General features: G+C 38.5%; 1 protein-coding gene across 1 annotated transcript in view; it reads left to right on the top strand.

The window, feature by feature from the left end:
• Window positions 1-18,773, top strand: part of TMPRSS7 (transmembrane serine protease 7) — a 33,567-nt gene extending 14,794 nt beyond the window's left edge. The window contains exons 9-18 of the mRNA XM_019715186.2: window positions 205-317; window positions 3,461-3,567; window positions 5,438-5,574; window positions 7,412-7,519; window positions 9,585-9,695; window positions 10,415-10,531; window positions 11,434-11,605; window positions 13,876-14,144; window positions 16,085-16,221; window positions 18,495-18,773. Of these exons, the coding sequence (XP_019570745.2) occupies window positions 205-317; window positions 3,461-3,567; window positions 5,438-5,574; window positions 7,412-7,519; window positions 9,585-9,695; window positions 10,415-10,531; window positions 11,434-11,605; window positions 13,876-14,144; window positions 16,085-16,221; window positions 18,495-18,665 (1,442 nt within the window). The 3' untranslated portion in view covers window positions 18,666-18,773. The remainder of the gene's footprint in view (window positions 1-204; window positions 318-3,460; window positions 3,568-5,437; window positions 5,575-7,411; window positions 7,520-9,584; window positions 9,696-10,414; window positions 10,532-11,433; window positions 11,606-13,875; window positions 14,145-16,084; window positions 16,222-18,494) is intronic.
• The last annotated feature ends 3,905 nt before the right edge of the window (window positions 18,774-22,678 follow it).

Here is a 22,678-nt window from a genome sequence, read left to right as displayed (position 1 = left end):
ATTTGAAAACAAATATAGAATTTGAACAAGTAGTTTAGCTCTACATCTGAAGGATATTATTTCTTTTTTTAAATTTTAGTTTACATTTCAAAAAATATATATGCTTGTCGATCAAGAAAGTGTACATTTCTAAAGAAATATATGCAATGTGTTTCCTATAATCTCACAACTACAAATCATTGTGTTACTGATTTTTTTTTCCAGACTGTGAAAATGCAGTGTTGGTCAAAGAAATCACTGGCTTTGAAGGGAAAATTTCAAGTCCATATTACCCAAGCTACTATCCTCCAAAATGCAAGTGTACCTGGAAATTTCAGGTAGCCTAGTTTTACCACTATCTTATCCTATTTTCAGTAGTAATTTATTTTTGAATTAAATTACCTTCATATTTAAATTTAATTACAAATACAGCATTAGTTAATTTTATAATATTTAAACTTTATTGAAACATATTATCAAAACATTAAAGTTTCTTATAATTTCAGTCCTCTGCCCACAAATTAACTGTCCTTTGCAGACTGGGCTTATTTTTCCAATTTATTATTTTTGTTTGTTTGTATTAAAAACGCAAAGACATTGTTACAGGATCAAACAAATTATTATTTAATTATGACAGAGCTCATTTATTAATTTTTAATTACTTCATCATCAGTATTATAATAGGAATAATAAAGGAATAATGAATTGGATTAGGCAATATATATTTCAGTTGAATAAGCAAAACAGAGTGTAAATTTATGTGAAGTATATACATTTCCCTCTGGGGCTAGACAGGGTGTTCCTGCTTTTTTTCTGCTTTTTTTTAAAAAATCTTAGTCTGCAAACTATTTTTCTTTCTTCAACTGTACTATCATGTGGCGGGAGATAGAGAAAGATATCACCTTTGCTCTTTCATTACATATATTATTGTGTGGCATAACAATATCTAATTGTTATGCTGACTATATTCATTCAGCATGCTGCTGGCTGTTTATATCTAATTGTTATGCTGACTATATTCATTCAGCATTTTATTATTGAATGCCCACTACATATCAGGCAGTATTCTAAACACTGCGATCCATAAGATCAGACACATCCACACAAGAGCTCCGCCCTCTGAGAGCAGCGGGAGATAGGCAACAAACAAACAAGTGAAAAATATATAGTATGTTACATGGTGGTACAGTACTATGGAGAACACTAACGCAAGAAGGAGGATGTAGCTGAGTGACTGGTGGGGTGTACAAAGGGTACATTTATGATCTTAAATAGGATGGTCAGGGAGAGCCTCACTGACAAGGGGACATTTGCACAGAAACCTGAAAGATCTGAGGGAACTAACCTTGTGCATACCTATGAAAGAGTGTTGTAGGCAAAGGGAACAGCTAACGCAAAGACCTTGAGGCAGGTGTTCGCTTGCTACACGTATGATTTGTGCAAGTAAGTTAAATATTTTTAATGATTTTATTATACCTAAATATGTACTTGATGTCAATGTCTTGAAGGCATGCATCCTTAATTTACCTTTTTATCATCATCACATACATTTGCAAAGTAATTAAAACATAAAGGTACTAGACACTTACTCACGGCCAGGTTCTTAAGGCCTCAGGGTAGCAGAATCTCAAAGCTTCAGATGACTATCAAGTCTGAAGTTTGGGGAGAGGGTAAGGGGAAGAGAAGATGAAAGGAGGAGTTAGAAAGGAAGAGAAAGACATACAGAGAAAGACAAACACTTTATGATCTCACTTATATGTGGAATCTAAAATAAATAAATAAATAAATAACTGAACTCATAGATACAGAGAAGAGATTGGTGGTTGCTAGAGATAGAGGTTGGGCAAAATGGATGAAGGTGATCAAAATGTATGTACTTCCACTTATAAAATAAATAAATCATGAGGATATAATGTATAGCATGGTGACTATAGTTAATATTAATATAATTAATATTATTAACTATATTTAATAATATTGTATTGTATTGACAAATTGCTAAGAGTAGATCTTAAAAATTCTCATCACAATAAAACTATTTTAACTGCACAGCAATAGATATTAACCAACCTTATTGTAGTCAGCATTTTGCAATATACATAAATAGCAAATCATTATGTTCTAACTCATGTTTATGGCAATGAAATCTCAATAACAACAAAAAAAGAAAGATAGTAGGATTGAATCACAAAATGTTGCTGCAAACTTAATTGTACAGTATGTTGTTTTTAAAAGACAAAATGAATAAAAAAGTCATTTAATAAAGCTGAAGAGAAATGGATGGGCAATATCATTCTAGGCAAATGTAAACAAAAAGAAAGCAGGGATCGCAAACTTGGTGCCAGGCATTGTTGAAATCAGGGCAACAACTTCAGTGAGAAAAAGAAGATGTAATTATGACAATTATTTATGCACCAAAGGATATAGCATTAGTATTTATAAATCAAATCCTGTGGAACAATCAAAAAGAAATGGACAATGCTTAAAGAAGAGGTTTTAATTTTTTTCTCTTGGTTCATGACAGAGGTAGTGGGGGACAATAAATAAGGTTAAGAAAGGTATTAAACCATACAAATAATGAGGATTACACACACACACACACACACACACACACACACACACACACAGAAATTACCCTTTTTTAAAATGACTGTGGAGAATTCATACGTTTGATCACAACAAAATCCTTAATAAATTAAAAACAGTATAAGCAATAAATGATCTTATATCTAATTAAAATAGAATTAGAAAACTTGAAAATGTGTAAACCAAAATTCTACTCCCTGTGAATGTAAAAACTCTCAAATAATTCCTGGGTCAAAATGAAAATTAAAACCAAAATTGTGGCACATCAGACATAATGTATATGCATGCCATACAATGCCATAAAAAGGTTAGTTGTATAGTGTGTGTGTGTACATGTTCTATACAGGCAGTTCCTTCTCTTGCTTTATCTCTTCCGAGGAGACCTAGGGGTGACTCAGTAACTGTCCTCAGGAGTAACCAGGTTTCATGTGAAAAGGATGCTGCTTCATTTCTCCTGTTTCTAAAAATCTGAATAGTACTTTAAATAAACAATGTCATGATTGTCATTTAAGGAGAAAAATGTGCACGCTCATTGGCATGTGGGTGTTTTCAAAGTTAAGTTCATTGAATAGAAGGAAACTGAAACCTAGAGATGAATGACCTCATGTGTCCCTTGTCACTTTGCTCACTCAAAGTGCAGCCTAATAGCTCTTCCCTGAGCACTGCGTTGCCTGCTCTCCTCTCTATCATGCTCTCCTCGTCATCGCAGTTCACTCAGGGGATGTGGGCTACCCCACCAAAGGCCACAGGGCACAAAGAATGAAATGCCCTTACAACAGAAACCAAGGGAGTGACTTCTGAGTAAGGGAATCTTAGCCTGACACATGTCGTTCAATTGGGTCATTTTTTTTTTGGTTTGTTTGTTTGTTTTCTGACTTATGTTTGTTTTTCGCAGACTCCCCTAACAACTCTTGGCATAGCACTGAAATTCCATAACTATTCAATAACCAAGAAGAGTATGAAAGGCTGTGACCACGGATGGTGGGAAATTAATGAGCACATGTAAGTGGTTTCCATGTGTAAGGAATCTGATAAAAGGCCTTGCTCAGAGGTTCAAAGCCTTGGATTTCTTGTCCCCAAAGATAGGGAAATGGAGGAATATAGGAGTTAAATAACTTGCTCAATGCCACTCAGCTCGTAAGTGAGTAAGCCAGGATACAAGCCTGGGTCTCTGGTCCCCGAGTCCTTGCTCTATGCTGCTGGCTGTGGCTGTGCACACTACACTTTACAAAAATAGTTTGACACACAAAGTCTTTCAAACCATGGAGCCATGGAGCAAAAAATAGTGAATAGGAATCCTGGTGGTAGAAGTTAGAAACCATTAGCTACTTCTGTGCAGTAGGAAGGCCCCAATCGCTGGTTTTATCCTGAGGCTGGGACCTGGGTTGAGGCTGACTGACCAGGTAGAGGCTGAGAGAAATCTAGATGCCTGGGTTTCCTGAGCCCACCTAGTAGGTCCTCACTTTCACCTATAACTTGTCCTTTAGTTGTCATTATTTTTTGTTTGCTTCTGAAGTTATAATAGGTCTTACATTTAAAAATATAAGATGCCCTGTCTTGGCAGCAGAATAGCTTCTCAACTTACTTTGAGATAAGAATCCTTGTGAAGTTAGCCCATGGGATTTGCCTGCTAAGTTTTTGTTTATTATTATTCCATGAATGAAAACCTTTCCTTTCTATAGGATTTTCCTGAAAAACCGCCTTTCATTTCGTTTAGACTCAGATTACTTGCTAAATAGTCATTGGTCCTGTCTTCACTGGGATAGAGTCTATCTGATTTAAAGGCATTCTTGGATCCATTATTAAGATGTGGCTTGTATTCCTTTGGGGAGTATTATAGAATCAAGGATCTATTGTGTCAGAAGGAGAAGATCTGGGTTCAAATTCCAGCCCTGTAATTTAGTAGTTACATTAACTAAGACACATTATTTAACCTCTTTGATCTTCAGTCTGTAAAATGAGGTAATCATTCCTAGTTAATAAGGTGGGTGTTTTTTTTTTTAAACATTCAATGGAATAATGCATATTACACACGAAGAAAGATTGGCTATTATGATTAGTAAGATTGCTTTAGAAATGAAATTGGGTAGAAAAATGTTATAGAATGTGCCCCAAAGCTTTAAGGATAGAGCATTTTAGTATCTAATTAGAGGTTTGTAAAACAAACCTTTTGTAAAGTTGTATGCCTAAGATAGAGCTGTGCTTTGGAAATGAGATACTCCCTACCCTCCCACCCAATACAATACCTACCACCCACGATTTCCCTATGTGTGGAATCTGATAAAAGAATTACTAATAGGAGGGAGAGTTTCTTCTGCTTGAGAAAAACTGAGTAAGAAAAGGTGAGATAGGGAAATATTGTAGATGGACATTGCTGTGAAATTTTGCCAAGGACAAGCCCTGAAGTGTGCGTCAGATGTCAATTTAGTTTGAAATAATATTGTTGTCTTTTCTGCTTTAAGTGTTGCTTAGATTCTTTGTTTATTTTCAACCTGAGCTCATGGATTCCACTCTGCTCTATAGACAGGTTTGTGGGCAAAAGCAGGCAATTCTTGTATTGCACAGTTATTTACACCAAATAAAGAGAGTTGACTGGGAGAATTAAACCCATATAGTATCTGTGTATTATAAGTGCTGGTGAGGAAAGCAATGGGTAACAGGTACTGCTCTGGTTTTACTTAGCAGAGGAGAAAAATCCAGGGGGTAGAACTTAATCACAGACACTTAGCATGGAATGGACAACTACTGTTAGCTCTACCATAAGCTTCTCATGTGTGAAGCCTAAATGACCAAGCATCAGTGAATTCATTGTTAGTAGGAATGCAGTTGATAGACCCTTAGGCCATGTATCCTCCAACTTTTGTCTCCTCAGGTACTGTGGCTCCTACATGGATCACCAGACGATATTTCGAGTGCCCAGCCCCCTTGTTCACATTCAGTTTCAGTGCAGTTCCAGGCTTTCGGACCAGCCACTTTTGGTGGAATATGGCAGTTACAACATCAGTCAACGTAAGCCTGGGATTAGCTTTAATAAATTGGTAAAGGGAGGCTAATACTTTACAACTCTAAACTTGGGAGAATTTAAAGGAATGAAAACTGCTTTGTTGCTGCTGGTTTCTGTTGTATTTTTATTTTTATAGCAAGTATATATAATGTAAATATAAGATAAATAATTTATAAAAGTAGGTACTTATTACTGCTATAGATTAAATTATAGAAAAATAATATGGTTGTAATTATTAATTTATAATTGAAAAATAGTATCTCACATTATTCTTAAAAATATAGGAAAAGCCCATTTTTTTATTTTACATCCATTTGGTGGATCAGAGGCCAATAGTTGTGACTCACTTTGGCCTGTGCCCTGTAGGGAGAGCTGGTTGGTTAGGGAGAACTCAACTATCAGCCCACAGAATGTCAAACTTCACACTGAGAACTGCTAAAATAGTGGCCAGGAAGTGGTTAGCAGAAAAGCCATATTTGAGGCAAGTCATTAGAGCTGGAGAGAGTAGATACTGACTTGCGCAGGAAATTCTTAATCTGTTTTAAAAGGGGAAAAGTCAGGGTTAAAGACTTAGGACTCCATAAGGGTAAGACTTCAGAGAAAGCTCCTTTAGAGGATGTCCTTCTTTGCTAATCCGCAATATACCTGCTTCTGGATTTAGAATATTATACTTCTGAATATGAGACTATTAGAATTTCCATCAAGGACACAGGTACATAGTAAACCATTTTATATTCAACTGTTTTTTTCAAATCATGAGTATTTTCCAGGAACTCATCCCCTCCCTGTGTGCCATTGAGATAGTGGTGAACTGACCATGTACTCTTACCTACTCCTTTGCACAAGGGGAGTGTCTTAGTCTATCCAGGCTGCTGTAACAAAATTCCACAGACTCAGTAGCTTATGAAGAACAGAAATTAATTTCTGACAGTTCTTGAGGCTGGAAGTCCAACATCAGGGCACTAGTATAGTCAGGTGAGGGCCCTCCTGGGCACTGAAGACTTCTTCTTGTATCTTCTCATGGTGCAAGGGCTAAGCAGAGCAGTGGTGTCTCTTTTATAATAGCACTAATCCCATTCGTGAAGGCTTTGCCACTGGGCATAAGGATTTCAACATATGTATTTAGGGGGACGCAAAGCATTCAGACCATAGCAGGGAGGAAAGGTTTATTATTTCTATATGTTTGTGATAAGCTCAGCAATAATGATTCAAGACGAGGGAGGCAATCTTTGTCTAGTAGTATGGTTGAAGTGGAAAAAATGATGGACTGGGAGGGAGGAGAGAGGAGTCCTGAGTTTTGAAGCCAATCGCTAATCTCTCCAGGTCCAACTATCTAAGATCAATGGTTACTAATATATTTTGAGGCAGAGACTACTTGAAAATGTAATTCAAGGTACAGACTCCTCAAACTAATACATGTGATTAGAGAATTCAGAGACATCAGAGTCCACTTATAATTTCCTGAGAGGTGTGTAGACTGCATACTAAGAATGCTGGATTCTCTAATGTATCTCCCAGCTTTTGCTTTCATTGAGTCTATGATAAAGCCAGGGAACTGAGTCAAGGAGGGAGATAGTAGAAGTTTGATTATACATGTGACCTGGTTGCAGTGATGAATCAGAGTTTCTGCTGAATTCATGTGTTTTCTTTACTCTCCTAAATTTTGCTTTTTTGTTTTTTAAATTATTACCTATAACCTTGATTTGATGGAGAAATTATATAATTGCTACTGCTACACTGTCAACTCCTTAATCACTTAATAATACTTCATATGTCTTTATTAATGTGGTCTGGTGACTTTTAGGGACCCATACAAGATTTCCAATTTTTTATTGTCTGTAGCCTGTCCTGTTGGATCTTTTAGATGCTCCTCCGGTCTATGTGTCCCTCAGGCCCAGCGGTGTGATGGAGTAAATGACTGCTTTGATGAAAGTGATGAACTTTTCTGTGGTGGGTAATCAAGCTTTTGCTATGACATTCTTATTGAATAAATAATGTGTCAGAGCCCTTGTTGCTGCTGGTGCACCTCCTGGATCTTTGCACCTATTATCTCTTGCTGCAAAACAAACTAGACCCCAAACTCAGTGGTTTACAACAATCATTTATCCTGAATTATGTATCTGTGGGTTGTCTGGAATGCGACTGATCTAGACTGGCCTCATTGGGTGGCTCTGCTTCAATTGGTGGGTCCCCTGTGTTTGGTTATTCCCAGGTTGGGGTCAGGTCTACTCCTTGTGGCTTTTTTCCCCATTGACCTAGTGGGCTAGCCAGGGAAGTGCTAGAAGCAAAGGGGGAGGGAGCAAAATCACCAGGTCCCTCTTAAGTTGTGGGCTTGGAACTGGCACACCATCCCTTGTGTCATATTCCATCAGCCAAATCAAATCATATAGCTGAGGTCATAGTCAAGGAACAAGACAGTTTATTCTGAACAGTTTGGGGTCATAGGAAGAGTGGGAGTGCATAATATACCACAGGGATGAGGGCCTGGGGCTAATAATTTAATCAACTACAGTCTTAAATATAACAATCCTATTTTAGAGCACAGATCTTTTATCTAGAGAGAAACAGAATCAGCAGAGAGGTAAATTCTTTCAGCATGTTCATTTATGGAGTGCAGGTGTTATGAATAAAAGTACTTTTTACCTATATAGTTTGCATTGACATCACATTGGTGATGGCTAAAAGGTAGGGTATTGAATAGTTCTATTTGGGACAGAGAATTTCTGTTGATTTTTCATTACTCTCTGCACATCATTCCTGACTCTGTCTCCAGCTTCAGGGAACAATAGGGGGAGGCCAGTTCATTGGACCGTATGAGACCACTGGTAACACTTTCTCCTAAAGATCCAGAGTTTAGTTCAAATGATTGTGATGGTGAAGCTATTTAATCTCTTTCATGTTTTTGGATATAAATATTACAGATACTAAAACTAACTGTGAAAAGATGATATTCATGGAAAACAACCTTTGACTCTATACCCTCTTTTTTCAATAGACAAAATAAAACCCTCAGAACAATCTATAGGATCTTCTGTTTCTTAAGAAAATAAATACTGACCATTATACAGTGATGAAGGTTTCTTTTGTTTTTCACATTTTTGTTATTACCTGCTATGATGCTCCAAACAAAAGTGATTATTGTTACTTGATAATGAAGACCATTTTTTGGCAATCATTATTTCTCATCATGCCATTTTGAGGGCTATTCTCTAGGAGTCAACTAGGTACTCTTAGAGACTTAATGAACTATTTTAGGGCAGCAATGGCCTTTCCCTACCCCTCACAAGAGATACTTCTGAAAAAAAGGGAACAGATAACAAAAAATGATAACTTTCACAAAACCGGAAATGTCTAAGGAATCAGACCTGCTAAGAGTACTTGCTAATATACTGTATCTGTCACTGGTATAAAGGCCATTTTCAAAAATACTCTGGATTGTGTTAAGTTTACCCTGGTACCTTCCGATTCAGGAAATGGATCTCTCAGGATAAAATAATTTTAAAGAGAGTTTTCCTTACACACAGACTATAGTCTGTTGTCCTCTAAGATTTCACACTCATTAATTTATTCAACAAACCTTTAGTGACCGCTTACTATTTGGTCAGGGGCTTGCGGTACAGAGAAAAATAAGACAAAATTTCCCATGTCAGGATACTTCCACTTTGTTTAGGAAGGTAGATGAGTTCAATTTAGATAACAGCTTATGATTTTTATTTTCCTGAAAATAATATCTTACAATGCATTTAATTATAATTAAATAAACAAGCTGCCAGAGTTTACCACATGTATGCAAAAGCAAAAATCAGATCTGACCAAGTCAAAGTGCTAGGAATTACACCAAAATTTAAACATTTGCTTTTCTCCATGTGTGTATCAATTCTGAGGAAAACAGACTTTTAAAAAAATTTCCTTTAAGTCGTCTTAACCCTTTGCACCTTTAGATGAGCATTACTGGTCGTCAGAGAGTCCAGCTGGTGTGTCAGGCTCATGAGCTTTCTGTCTGTTCTCATTCTAGTGACTCTTAAACCTGCCTGCAATGCCAGCTCCTTCAAGCAGCACGGCCCTCTGGTCTGTGATGGCTTCAGGGACTGTGAGGATGGCCAGGACGAGCAGAACTGCACTCAAAGTGAGGGCAAGTCCTCTGCCTCTGCTGTGCTTCCTATAAAATCCTTTTAAATCGGAATCAAAATACCTCTGTTGGGTTGGATAATCAACTTGTCTCATTTTTCCCCAGAGTTTTCCCAGTTTTAGCACTGAAAATCCCATATCTTGAGAATTCTCAGTTTTAGACAAAACAGGACAGCTGGTCTCTCTAACTGAGGTGGTGTGTGTGTGTGTGTGAATACTGGAAGATTTTCATTACTTATTTGCTAGATACTGTGATGGGACACGGCATTTTTTCCTAGCCCCTGCAGAAACACACACTGCCAGTGTTGTAAATAAATGTGCTGTAATTCGCAAAGTCTGTCCATTTTCTCACCCCAATGGTATGAAATGACTGAGTATAGTGATGATATTTGCTCAAAAACTTTCTTGGAGAACAAGTCAAGGTAATAACAGAGAGGCCCTGGCCTAAAGCCACTGATACGGCCACCTGATTTCCATCTCACCTGCAGTGGAAGAAAGGAGAGGCCCTTGGATTGATTCTCAGCAGGTGTGCCAGCCTGCCTGCCTCCCAGAGGCTGCTGAGGTGAAGGGATAGGTCACCATGGGGTTGCTTCCCTTTGGTCTGCCGTGTTTCCCAGAGTGGGAAATACCCATCCTGTGCTTAAGCCATCCTTGGCGGAGTTCAGTGTCGTCAGTTTTTGGCTAGGAAAAACTTTTTCTTCTTTTGTTTATTCTTAGGCATTCCATGCAACAATAGAACTTTTAAATGTGGCAATGATATTTGCTTTAGGAAACAAAATGCAAAATGTGATGGGACTGTGGACTGTCCAGACGGAAGCGATGAAGAAGGCTGCAGTGAGTAGCAATTGGTTTCTTCTGGGTCCTTCTATTCCCTCTTCAATCTGCCTGTTTTTCATTTTCATTCTCTCCTTGGTGTAATCTTCCTGGCAGAGGTTGCCTTAGGCCCAGGGAAAAATATTGGTGAACTGAATCTAAAATCGTTTCTCAGAATAAAAAATGCTAATGTACATTCCATCTTCTTTCTTGTTAACAAACATTAATATACTTGATATTTACAATGAAGACTTCACTTTTTAATAACTAATCAAAAAATAAGTTCTCAAATAAAAAAAAAACCTATGAGTAAAGGAATACTGGCATGCAGTGGATGAGTGTTAATTATGCCTTATGTTAGGTCAATATCAAGTGCTAGCTCGTTCTTGCTTTAGCTATAATTTGAGAACTATAACCTGCCATATGTTGTTACATGTGTGACCTCTAATCACTGCTAGGCAACAGGTTAACTTTACATCCTTATTGGTACTATTTACACTTGAAAAGAATTGCTGCGATAATTAGTGTTTCTTAATAGGTTTTCATTTGTCTTGGACTTACAAATTCTCTCCAAGTGCTTTTCTCAAATCAGTACAATTCCAAAGACACTCTCAATTCTGTTGCATTTGAAACTAATTTTTTCCTTTCTAACAACCTAAACCCCACAGCTGCTGTTCATATCAATGCAGCTGTTTAACAGGCCCCCTCTTCCCCTCACGTTATTGTATAGAAGAGACTCTGTAAAAGCCTGTTTTCAGGAAGGAGGGAGTGGTTTGTTGTTGTTGGTATTGCCTCTTCTCTAGAAAAGCAGGTTTCAAATCACTTACCTGGTTAATCAGTTACCAACCCAGAACTAAACTCAACTTAATTTGACTTTTCTTCTAAGTCTGCCCTTAAATCACGTGACACTTCCTCTTCTAAAGGCTGCAGAAAGAGTTCCTCCACCCTCCACCGCATCATTGGGGGCACTGACACACTGGAAGGGGGTTGGCCGTGGCAAGTCAGCCTCCACTTCATTGGATCTGCCTACTGTGGAGCCTCCGTCATCTCCAGGGAGTGGCTTCTCTCTGCAGCCCACTGTTTCCATGGAAACAGGTAGGGCATCTCAATCCTTATTCTAAAGTTGCACATTGACCACAGACCATCCATCTGCCTTCAAGTGTGGGAAGAAGCTTCCTGTTGGCGACACACAAGCAATCCAATTGTTGGTTTTTGGTTGTTGTTATTTTTTTGACACTAGTTGTGTGCCCAATATTCCTTCTAGGAATTATTGACGTAAAGGAAAAAAACAACGCAAAGGAACATTGAGAATGAATACGCTTTTACTCAATAGGATAGGGCTTTCAAGTCAGGGGGAGCAAACCTATGGGAATGTGTGGATAATGTGCTGAAGAGTAGACATTGAAGGATGGCTGGAGTGTAGGGATCCCTTTTTAGAGTGGGATTCTGCACCCAATTTCCAATGCGGTGGTGGGGGTTCCCACACCACCAAGCAATTCTCCAACACTACCCGAGTGTCTTAAAATTCAACTCAATTCTGACATTACCTACCTGAGATAGTGTTACTCCCACAGGTTAAGGGCTCAGTCCTACAAGAATGACCCCCCGCCCCATTTCAGATGCCAATAGCAAGTCCAGGTTGTCAACTCTACTTCTGACCGACTATCTATAGATTGAAGGTTCCAACCTCCCTCTTGGGTTCGATTAATTTGCTAGACAGGCTCATACAACTCAGAGAAACATTTTGCTTACTGTATTACCAGTTTATTATCAAAGGATATAACTCAGTAACAGCCAGATGAAAGAGAAGCATAGGGTGAGATATGGGGAAAGGTCAAGGAGCTTCCATGCCCTCTCTGAGTGAGACACTCTCCCCAAATTTCCATGTGTTCACCAACCCAGAAGCTCTCTGAACCCTGCCCTTTCAGGTTCTTAAGGAGGCGTCATTATGTAGGCACGGTTGATTAAATCATTGTCCATTGATGACAGATTCAACCTCCAGCTCCTCTTTCCTCCTCCAGGTCAGGGAGTGGGACTGAAAGTTCCAACCCTCTAATCACAGGTTTGATTTTCCTGGCAATGGGCCACCAACCTTAGGTGGATCCCAAAGTCATCTCATTAGCATAAAAAAAGACACCCTTTGTCCCTCTAATCACTTAGGAAATTCTAAGGGTTTTAGGAGCTCTGTGCCAGAAATGGACCTAAGACCAAATAAATATTTTTTATTACATATATCACAATATCATAGAGGGAGATCCGGGACACATCCATTAATGTTAGCCTTGGAAGGGCTCTATCTTTACCAGTGGGATTATTATGAGGCAAACGTTCTTCCAACTAAAGGTAAAAGGAAAGCTTAGAAAATAATTTCACTTAAAATATTACCTACTAGATTTTAGATACAAAAATATCATTTCTTCTTCAAAAAATTTTTAAGTGGAGTATTGCAACAAATTTATCAGAGTGTTTTCTTCTGCTGGAAATTATAGGATTCAGGTTACTAACTAAAATGTCTTCTGTTTTGATCCTTAATCTTTTATGCAAAGAAACTGCTCTAAGTAATATGTTAACCTTAACACTCCCTTGCATCCCAGAACCACTCATGAGATCTCAGCTAAGCAAATTAGGGGCTGCACTCTGGACTCTGCCCTTATTTTTTCCCCAAAGCTTCCAAATTCTCTTCACCCCACCATAGTAAGGCTACTGCACCGGTAGAGATGGAAACCTCACATGGAGACTGCAAGATACTCGGTGACTTTGTGCAAGTCCACAGGTTAGAATTCTGGAAGGACTAAAGGGAGTGTGACCCCTGTGCATGGTTATGCCTGAGCAGTGACGTTTGAAGCTTCTGGCAAGTTTGCAAGAAGCAAGTTCATCAAATTCCTGTTTGTGACACTGATTTCTAATCTATCTTGGTATTCATATCATTTAAATTTGGCAAAATGAACCCCAGGCCACTGTCTTACTGGTCCTGGCTGGCTGTCTCCATTAAATACCATTGTCAGCATGAATAGGAAAAAAAATAACATTAATTCTAGTCACTAACATTCTTGACCTGTATGTAGTTCATGAAATACCAGTGACAATAAAATTTCCAGCCTTTCCTTAGGATGTCATCGAGGAATTTTCTGGAACATAGTTATCATTTACCACCTGTACTACACCTTACTGCATCTCTGGTTTTAGTAAGGAGGTAAGGGAGGCTCAGAGAAGTTGTACTTTTTGCCATGTCTGTGTACAAAGCCAGTGACTACGATAGAGACTGTAAGTTAGGCCTCCCTTTCCTGAGCCCTCATCTCTCTGTGGAATTCTTGATGTATGGTTCATCAAGCCACTGATTTCGTGCTTCATTCCTTTTCTACCAGGCTGTCAGACCCCACACCATGGACTGCTCACCTCGGGATGTATGTGCAGGGGAATGCCAAGTTCATCTCCCCGGTGAGAAGAATCGTGGTCCACGAGTACTATAACAGCCATACTTTTGACTATGATATTGCCTTGCTACAGCTCAGTGTCGCCTGGCCTGAGACCCTGAAACAGCTTATACAGCCAATATGCATTCCTCCTGCTGGCCAGAAAGTACGCAGTGGGGAGAAGTGCTGGGTAACCGGCTGGGGGCGAAGGCACGAAGCAGGTATGTGTACGAATGAATGGCTATGCCCTTCCCCTTCAGATAATAACTTGTACTGATGTATGTAATGCTTTGGGGTTCATAGAGAGAGATTTTGTACATGGTCTCATTTGAGCCTCCTAACAACTCTGAGAGGTAGAATGGAGGAGGATAATGTTTGTTGTATGATGGTTTCCCCTTATTCCTCAAAAAAGCAGGACACACCTCATAAGGAAAGGGGGTCTATGAGCAAGGCAGGATTGAATAGTTTGGGCTCTTTCAAACTCTGAGGGGTTTTCTAGGTTCCCCACTATAAAAGAGCAAGAAATTCCTCCTTATTTTTAAGTTCCCTTTTCATACAAAGAAGTGATTCATTTTCATAAAGGAGAGAGTAGGACACACACACACACACACACACACACACACCCTACTGTGTCAACTCATGGACAACTGTCTGGAGGATTATATAAGTATGTCTTGCACAAGGGCAACTGGCCATGGAGATGAGAGTAACGGCTGAAATCCAGCCTGCTCTAGCTCCTCAGGCTGTAAATTCAGGCCTGGGGTTATAGCAGCCTAGAATCCCACGACCCAGAGGGGATGCCTTTTGACATTTCCTCCACCTAGAGGAGATATCTTTTTTATTATGCATAAATGTCTGAGTGTATGGTAGGGATGCCCTACATCTGCCCAGCCAAGGTTTTCCATAGCCTAGGAGTCGTGGTTGATTCTAAATATATAGTAGTGAGGAGAAAAGTCCAAAGCTTGGTGAACATCTCCCTAAATGTTAGTTAGCTTTTCATTGGTCTCCCAACCATCTCAGACTCCCTTGAAGTCATTTCTAAGAGTTTAGGGCATACATTTTTTATAAATCATGAACCACACCCTCAGTGACACTCTAAAGATTCATTGTGGGCAGCTCTTCAAGTGCTCACTGCCTTCATTTAGCTACTAAAGTTGTGACATTCACCATCTGTTTGGGCTTGCTGAGGTCTCAATAGACTCAATGAGGGAAGTGGCTACTACCTGCTTGAATACCAGGACTTTAACTATATTATCATGTATCACAGGAGGAAAGAGTTTCCTCAATCATCTTATTAGGAGACACTCTCTTTACAAGCCTGAGTGTGCATGTGTGTTTATTTTTTGGAGTCATCTTAGCCAGACAGGTTAACAAGGGCGTGAAAGGGCTATATCTAAACTGATACGTGTTTATGGTTCCTAGGACTCTCCCATATATCAGTTATGCTGCTCCACTTGACCAGTAAGTATTGATAATAACCAGAGATTCACAGTCCTGCTGAAAGCAGGAGGACACAGTGCAGGGGTATGTCACAGTGGCTCAAATGGTGGGGTCAGACCTTGGGTTTGAATCCTGCTCTGTTTCCTGCTAGTTGTGTGTCATTGGTCAAGTCCCTTAACCTCCTAAGACTCTCTGTCTTCATCAGGAAAATGGGGATCATAATAGAATTTATCCAAAAGAAAGTATGAGGATGTAGTGCAGGGCGTCCGGCGGGGTCTCTGGTCCCGCTCCCCACAGAAGAACGCAGGATGTGGTGAGGCCAAAAAGGAACACCCACAGAGCCATAGATGGGGAGTCATATCACTATATTCTCGCTGGCGGCATCCACCTCTCTGCAATCCGCTCTTGTTAGCTCAGCCACCATCTTCTTGCTAGCCTCCTTTTTTTTTTTCTAGCGTAGCCACAGCTGTTATATTAGTGGCCAATGGCTCACTGGTTACAGCTGACGGCCAACTAGCCACAGCTGATGGCCATGCAATCACAGTTGATGGCCATTTACTACCTGAGCCAGCACCTGTCTAAGTGAGGCCGAGAGCCTGGAAACTACTTTCTGGGGCTCTGCCCCCACAGAGGATAATGGAGATAATGTGAGTAAATTGTTTAATAAGGTCCTGAATAAGATAGCCATTTCGGTGATTTCTGTCTCTACTGTGTTTTCCAGACAATAAAGGCTCCCCTGTTTTGCAGCAAGCAGAAGTAGAGATCATTGACCAAACCCTCTGTGTTTCCACCTATGGAATCATCACTTCGAGGATGCTTTGTGCGGGTGTCATGTCAGGCAAGAGAGATGCTTGCAGAGTAAGTCATCTCACTTTGCCCTTGCCTAACACGTTATACTTTCCATAAGTGCTTTCACATTTAATTCACACAACACTGGGAAATAACTAGGGCCAGTGCTTCCTTTAATTCAGATATTAACTATAATCCAATTCTCTAAGATCAGGAAAAGGTGATTAAATAATTGGGTCTATAAAACTCAGTTTTTCAGTGCCCATGTGTTTTCCAACATTTAGAGAATGTGGTCAGCATTTGTCATTCTGCCATGACTTTCTTATAATCAAAAACTAAAAAAACAAAGCAACATACACACACACAGGATTGATACCTACGTAATTCCTTAGCAGCAACTATTTACCTTCTGAAATAATAATGGTTTTATTCACTTACTCCTTTGACACACAGACTGTGGGAAAGGAAAGAAGAGTGGGAGATGTGACAGAGGACACTCTATCACCTCCTGGCGGTGGTAAAGTTGGAGGTGACTTTCACGGGGGACGTTTTTCTGAGCCTCAGATTCCAATCTATGCAGATATCTAAATGATTGCCAAAAAGTCAACAGGTGATTAAGGAGATGAAGTGGACACTAGAAGCTGTTGCCACATCTTTCAACAACCTTAGTCACCATGCCACAAAAACCCATCTTATTATAATAATGATTTTTATCTTCTGAGTTCCTATTTTGTGGCAAGAACTATGCTAGGTTCTTTACACAAATTCATATCAGTTTTTCATCCCCATTTTACAGAAGAGGAAACTGGGGCACAGAGAGGGTACGTAAATTACCCAAGGTCACATATCTAGTAAGTAATGCCTGAGCTGGGCTTTGAACCCTTATTTCTCTAATACTAAAACTACTGGGTTCTGGGGGCTTCCTGCAGAAGTCCCAGCTTGTCCTACTATATAGTCCTATTTCTTATAGCCACCAGGATTTACAGGTTAAATTAGTAGAATTGGTATGGCAATAATTAAAATAAAAAGAGCCCAGTTTCTCTACTAGTCAGAATTTACCTAATTGGGTTTAGAATTATGGGGGTATGATACAGGGGCAAATTTGAAAAGCATTTTTATCTTGGCCTCTAAGTTGCAGCTTTACTCATTCTCCAAAATGAGAAAATAAAAACCCACATATTATAATTTAAATGATGAATAGTGTAAAAATTATGTTTAAACTTTGAATTATTTCAGCCTTTGCTTTGCGAAGTTGAGGTATCAGAAGGGACTGTCAAGTGAGGGTGATTTGTCTGTGGCAGCTGTCGGCCAGTGGTCCTTAGGGTTGCTTCATTGGACCTGGCTAATTAAACATGGTCTTTTCTAATTTCTTCTTTGGGACCATGAGCCACTCACAGAAGTTGCTGGGCCAGAGGTAGAGGTTAGTCTTCCAAGACAACCATTGATGTAGGACATTTCTGTGTTTGTGTGCTGGGATCGTGGTCCCACGAAACCGAAGAAAGGAAGCCCAGACCAGAGAGGCGAGGAATTACAAAAGCGGATAGTTTATTAAAGCAAGGAAATACAGCTCTCAAGCGAGAGGGGGTACCCCACGGGGATACCCACTGGCTAAGGCAAAAGGCTTTTAGTATTCTTACATTTTCCCTTGCCTGCTGGGGGAAGGGAGCTGGCACCTTCTAATGTAGTTTGTCTATCAGATTTGCTCTGTTTTTCCAGCCTGAGGGATTAACGAAATAACCCATTTCTGTCTATCAGATCTGTTCTGTTTGTCCAGCCTAAAGGGATTTATGAGATAACTTATTAACCTCAGGGAGCAGTTACATTTTTGTCCTGGAGTGAATGACTTATTTCAGAACCTGGAGTTTCAGGATATGGCTGCCTTTGTTTATTCCACCAGGGACTTTCCTATCTACCTAACAACATGCTAACTAACCTGTCTCACCATGCCTCATAAGGTTATTGTGAAGATTAAATGACCGAAAACAGTGCTTAGCACATAGCTCACATTAAATAAATATTATTATTATTATTACTATTACTATTGAGGTTTATTATTTGTTTGGAGGTTATGTGAGAATTGTTTTCCCTGCAGAAATATTCTAATATTATTCTTGGTCTAAAGAATCAAGTTTCTTGTGATAAATACAGCATTTTGATTAGGAAGAATAATTTGAAAATGACATTAGAAGTTTCACATTATTTCTTGACACTTCCCCAAATTCCATAATAATTAGCCAAGAAAAAACCTATCAGAATGGGAGTTTTGAACATAATCCATTAGACACATCAATGACAAAATTAATGGCAGACGTGCTTTATACTTACATTATCTTCTTGTGCAGGGAGATTCGGGTGGACCTTTAGCTTGTCGAAGAAAAAGCGATGGAAAATGGATTTTGACTGGCATCGTTAGCTGGGGACATGGATGTGGGAGACCAAACTTTCCTGGTGTTTACACAAGGGTATCTAACTTTGTTCCCTGGATTCAAAAATATGTCCCTTCTCTTTTGTAATAGTACAAGTTGGATTTTGATTGTGATTTATGTGATAGATCCTTTTAAAAAGAATGCAGTAATTATAAATAAAATGAAACACTTTCATTTTTTGTTTAGCAAACTTCAGATTGCATACATTTGGTATTTATTGAAAAACTGAGAGATGCATTATATTTCCTACAAATTGCTTCAAGGATATAGCTGTATTCATTCTTAAAGGGTCATTGATTCAGGAATGGAAGAAATCTAAAGTAATGTCATGAACTAAGCCTCTAAAATAAGAAATGGGTGAGATGCTCAGATAGTCATACTTTATTTTCTGCTCCAATTCAATGTACAGATAAGGTAAGGAATTAGGCAAATCTGATTTATTGAAAAAAGAAATTCCATAATAAATGTGCCTGATCTTCAGTGTTCTAATGAAATTTAACACACAAAAATGTCTCCTTCACAAATGCAAATGGGGCTAAACTCATTTATCGACAGAGGAAGTACCTATATTGTTGCTTTCTAATCCAATTTGTCTAACCATATCATAGTTGGACTTTCTTCAGCCATGACATATGGTAATATTGTGTTCAGAGAAATCAATCAACCAACCAACAAAACTGACAGTAATCTTTACTAAGATGATGTAATAAAGCATTGTGGTAGTTGAATTGAAACAACTTGCATGGGATTTAAGGAAATTACAGTAATTCTGGTCAGTAATTAAAAGACACGGGTGACTGACCAATGCAGTGTACACCTGAAGCTAAAGCTGAATAATAACGAATGTCAACTATAATTATATATATATATATAAATGTATATATATATATATAGTCACAGCATGTGGAGTAGAGTATAGGGAATAGAGTCAGTGGAACTGTAACAGCTATATACAATGTCAGAAAGGTAGTAGATTGGGGGAGTGGGGCTTATCACTTTGTGAGGGGTATAAATGTCTAACTATTGTGTTGTTTTGTACACCTGAAACTAATGAGAAAAAAAGAGAGAGAGAGAGAATTATTCACCAACATTTTAAAAACTTGAGATTTCACATGAGAAGTCAGATGTCCCACCTAATCTCTGAGTTACTATGTGGTAAAACAGCTGCAGTTGAGTAGCATTAAAAGAAAAGAGAAATATTTTTTCTCTATTATTATTCACTGTTAAAAATATAAAAGTAAGAGTAAACACAGAGAGCCATGCAATTTTAAGGGGAAAAAAAAATAAAGACAGGAATTTTTGAATGATTGTTTTGAAAATGAATTTTTTTAAAAGAAATATTATCATCTGGATTTTGGTTCCTTTATAAAACTCCAATTGCCCAGACTTTCTTTTATTTTCAGAGACTTATAATACCTACCATAGTTATAAATCTATAGTACATGCTCAACACATTGTAGTTATCAATTTATTTTGTCTTGATTTAGAGCGTGTCACACTTGATCTCAAAGTAATCTTTTCATTAACAGAAACCAGACTTAACATTACCACCAAATAGGTGAAAACAGCAGAATGGAGAAGAATGATATTATTTATTTTCCTTGAAACAAAGTCAAAGAGTAATAATAATGATATTTTAAAGTAGGGTCCAGAATAATAAAAATGGTTTTTATAAGACCTCAATAAATCTTAATGTAACAGTAAAAGGAGAGAGACCACAAGGGTCATCTCTTGTATCGGATAGAAAGACTGAAACGTGGATATGATTTCCCTAAGATAGTGAATATTTTCCAGTTCACCAACCATATTTTGATTTGCTGAAAGGCTGTTTCCCTCAGATAAAAGATAAAACATTTTGGATAAAATATTAGAAAGATAATAGGTCCTTAAGGTTTCAGGAAACTGGCTATGACATAGTGCAGTTCAGAGAGCCAAGTGTACCACTTTATACACAAACGGGAATTTATCTACTGAATCCATTGTGTAGAAGACCAATTAGACTGACAGTTCTTAAAACCTATTTTTACTTTGCCTGGTATTGCTGTGACCTGGGTATAAGGCGAATTGTACTTCATACTTATGGTCATTTCTAAGGAGGTGATTTGCTATTCAACAACATGCACCAAAACCTTGCATAAGTATCTGATCTCAATGAGGAGATGGAGGAGGGCTGGGAGAATGTATTAGATTCATGTGAGGGCGTTTTCAAACCACACATTCATGCTACCACTCTAAGTACTTGCTGGTGCTGATGTGAGCGTTCACATTCCTCAGAGGTTGGGGGGCCGGGGCAGCGCGGGGTGTCGGGGTGAGGGAGGGGAACTTTGAGAAACACCAACCTAACTTAATTGGCTATTTCATGCCAAGATGCCTTTAGAACTTGAATATTCACTTCATTCTTGTGAAGGCATGAATAAAGGCAAATCCCAATTTAGTTGGCAGAGTGCAATGGCAGCAGTATTTTCATGTGCCAGATTATTGGAGAGAATTTGTAGGGATGCATGCTCTTCTTTACAAGTGCCTTGAAAACTGCAAAATGAAACATCACAAGCCAAGCAACTGTTTCTTGGTTGTTTTCTGCTTGATTAGCCTGAGTGGCTGACCCAATTTCTGATAATCAGAGTAGGACTGCTTGCCATCCGACAACATACTCGTATGGGTACAGACTGTTGTGTTTTCAAGAACACAGATCTGTTTGAAGGTTATGAGATACTTTGGTGCTTTGGTGATGTCATTTTGATAATGTTAGTTTATTTTTTGGTTTATACCATAACATTTAGGAAATTATTTGCTCTTAAAGGAGATGAAGAAAGAAGAGCAAATACTATGACAAGAAAAGCAAAACTGAAAATCTTGTACTGGTCAGCAAGTCTTGGCAACAAGTATGTTTTAATTTTTGAATGTTATTTGCATTTGACTCTGAACAAACTAAAGCAATGGAGTCAATATTAATTTTAAATTATATTAAAAGGAACTGCTTGTATAAAAACAGTATATATTTTTTTAAAAAAGCATGTTTAAAGAAGTATTTATGAAAGAACAAACTCTCTAAAAAAGCTACCCCTATAGTAATGGATTTTGAAGAAATTGTGAAAGAAAATTTAAATAGAATTTAGTTCCTGAATTCATTTGTCCTTAATTTTTATCAAGAATTGTTTAATCCAAAACAGGTTCTATATCCAGAGAGAAACACCTCTTTCTAACTCGTTCTGAATCCTTAGTTTGGAATCAGAATGGAAGGATGAAAAAAGTCCTCAAGTAGAGGTTGGGACACTCATCTACATTCTAGGTCAGCTGTCTGGAGATTAAGAAATCTGCAGTTCCCAGAAATAAGGAACAGGTTGCAAGCAGGAATTTAAGTAGTGTCAGCAATATTGGGAGGTATCAGCAAGTGTCAGTGATGAAGAAAATATGACAGGACAGGAACACAAATCAATATTGAAAGAAAACATATTGAATCAAGGATTCTTGCCAGATGCTAAAGGTCAGGGGTGGGTGGTATTAGTTACAAAAATACTTATAGTCACGGAAAGTAAGGGAATATTTACTGAGACTACTATTTGTCAGGCACAAGAATAAATGCTTTACTATAATTACTTCATTTACTCCTCCCAACACTACTGTGTAGGAATCATTTTGCAAAGAGGAATAAAGCTCATAGATTAAACAACTTGCCCATGAATACCCAGACTGCGAGAGTCTAATACCCTAACTGTGCTTGTCTTCAAAACCTATACTACCATACGGATTTCAACTGTGTACGAGGGTTAGGCTTATGGAATTCTGAAAATGTAGTCTAGAGTAGAGAGTCCATAAACCTTGCTGTACAACATTCAGAAGGCATTAAAAGATCCAGTTTAGAGTGCGTTTGTGACAGCAAAACAGTAGCTTTTTGATCCTCTGGGGGAGTGAAGGAGATTTTAGACATCTGTTCATGGAGAAACCAGACAGGAAGACAGCTACAATTCATCTGACATGACAGAGGGAATCTCCCATTGAGACTGAGATCTTGCAATCAACAAGGGGATTGTGGGAAAGATTGTACGGGCACTAGGTAAGGAAGAGGGTCCAGGTTTGAGAGGTCTTGAGCCCTGGGCCCA

Source organism: Rhinolophus sinicus, linkage group LG01, assembly GCF_036562045.2.
Source record: "Rhinolophus sinicus isolate RSC01 linkage group LG01, ASM3656204v1, whole genome shotgun sequence".
In the NCBI taxonomy this organism is placed as follows: Eukaryota; Metazoa; Chordata; class Mammalia; order Chiroptera; family Rhinolophidae; genus Rhinolophus; species Rhinolophus sinicus.
The sequence above is the reverse complement of the archived record's forward strand: the minus strand, read 5'-3'. Positions and strand labels throughout refer to the sequence as shown.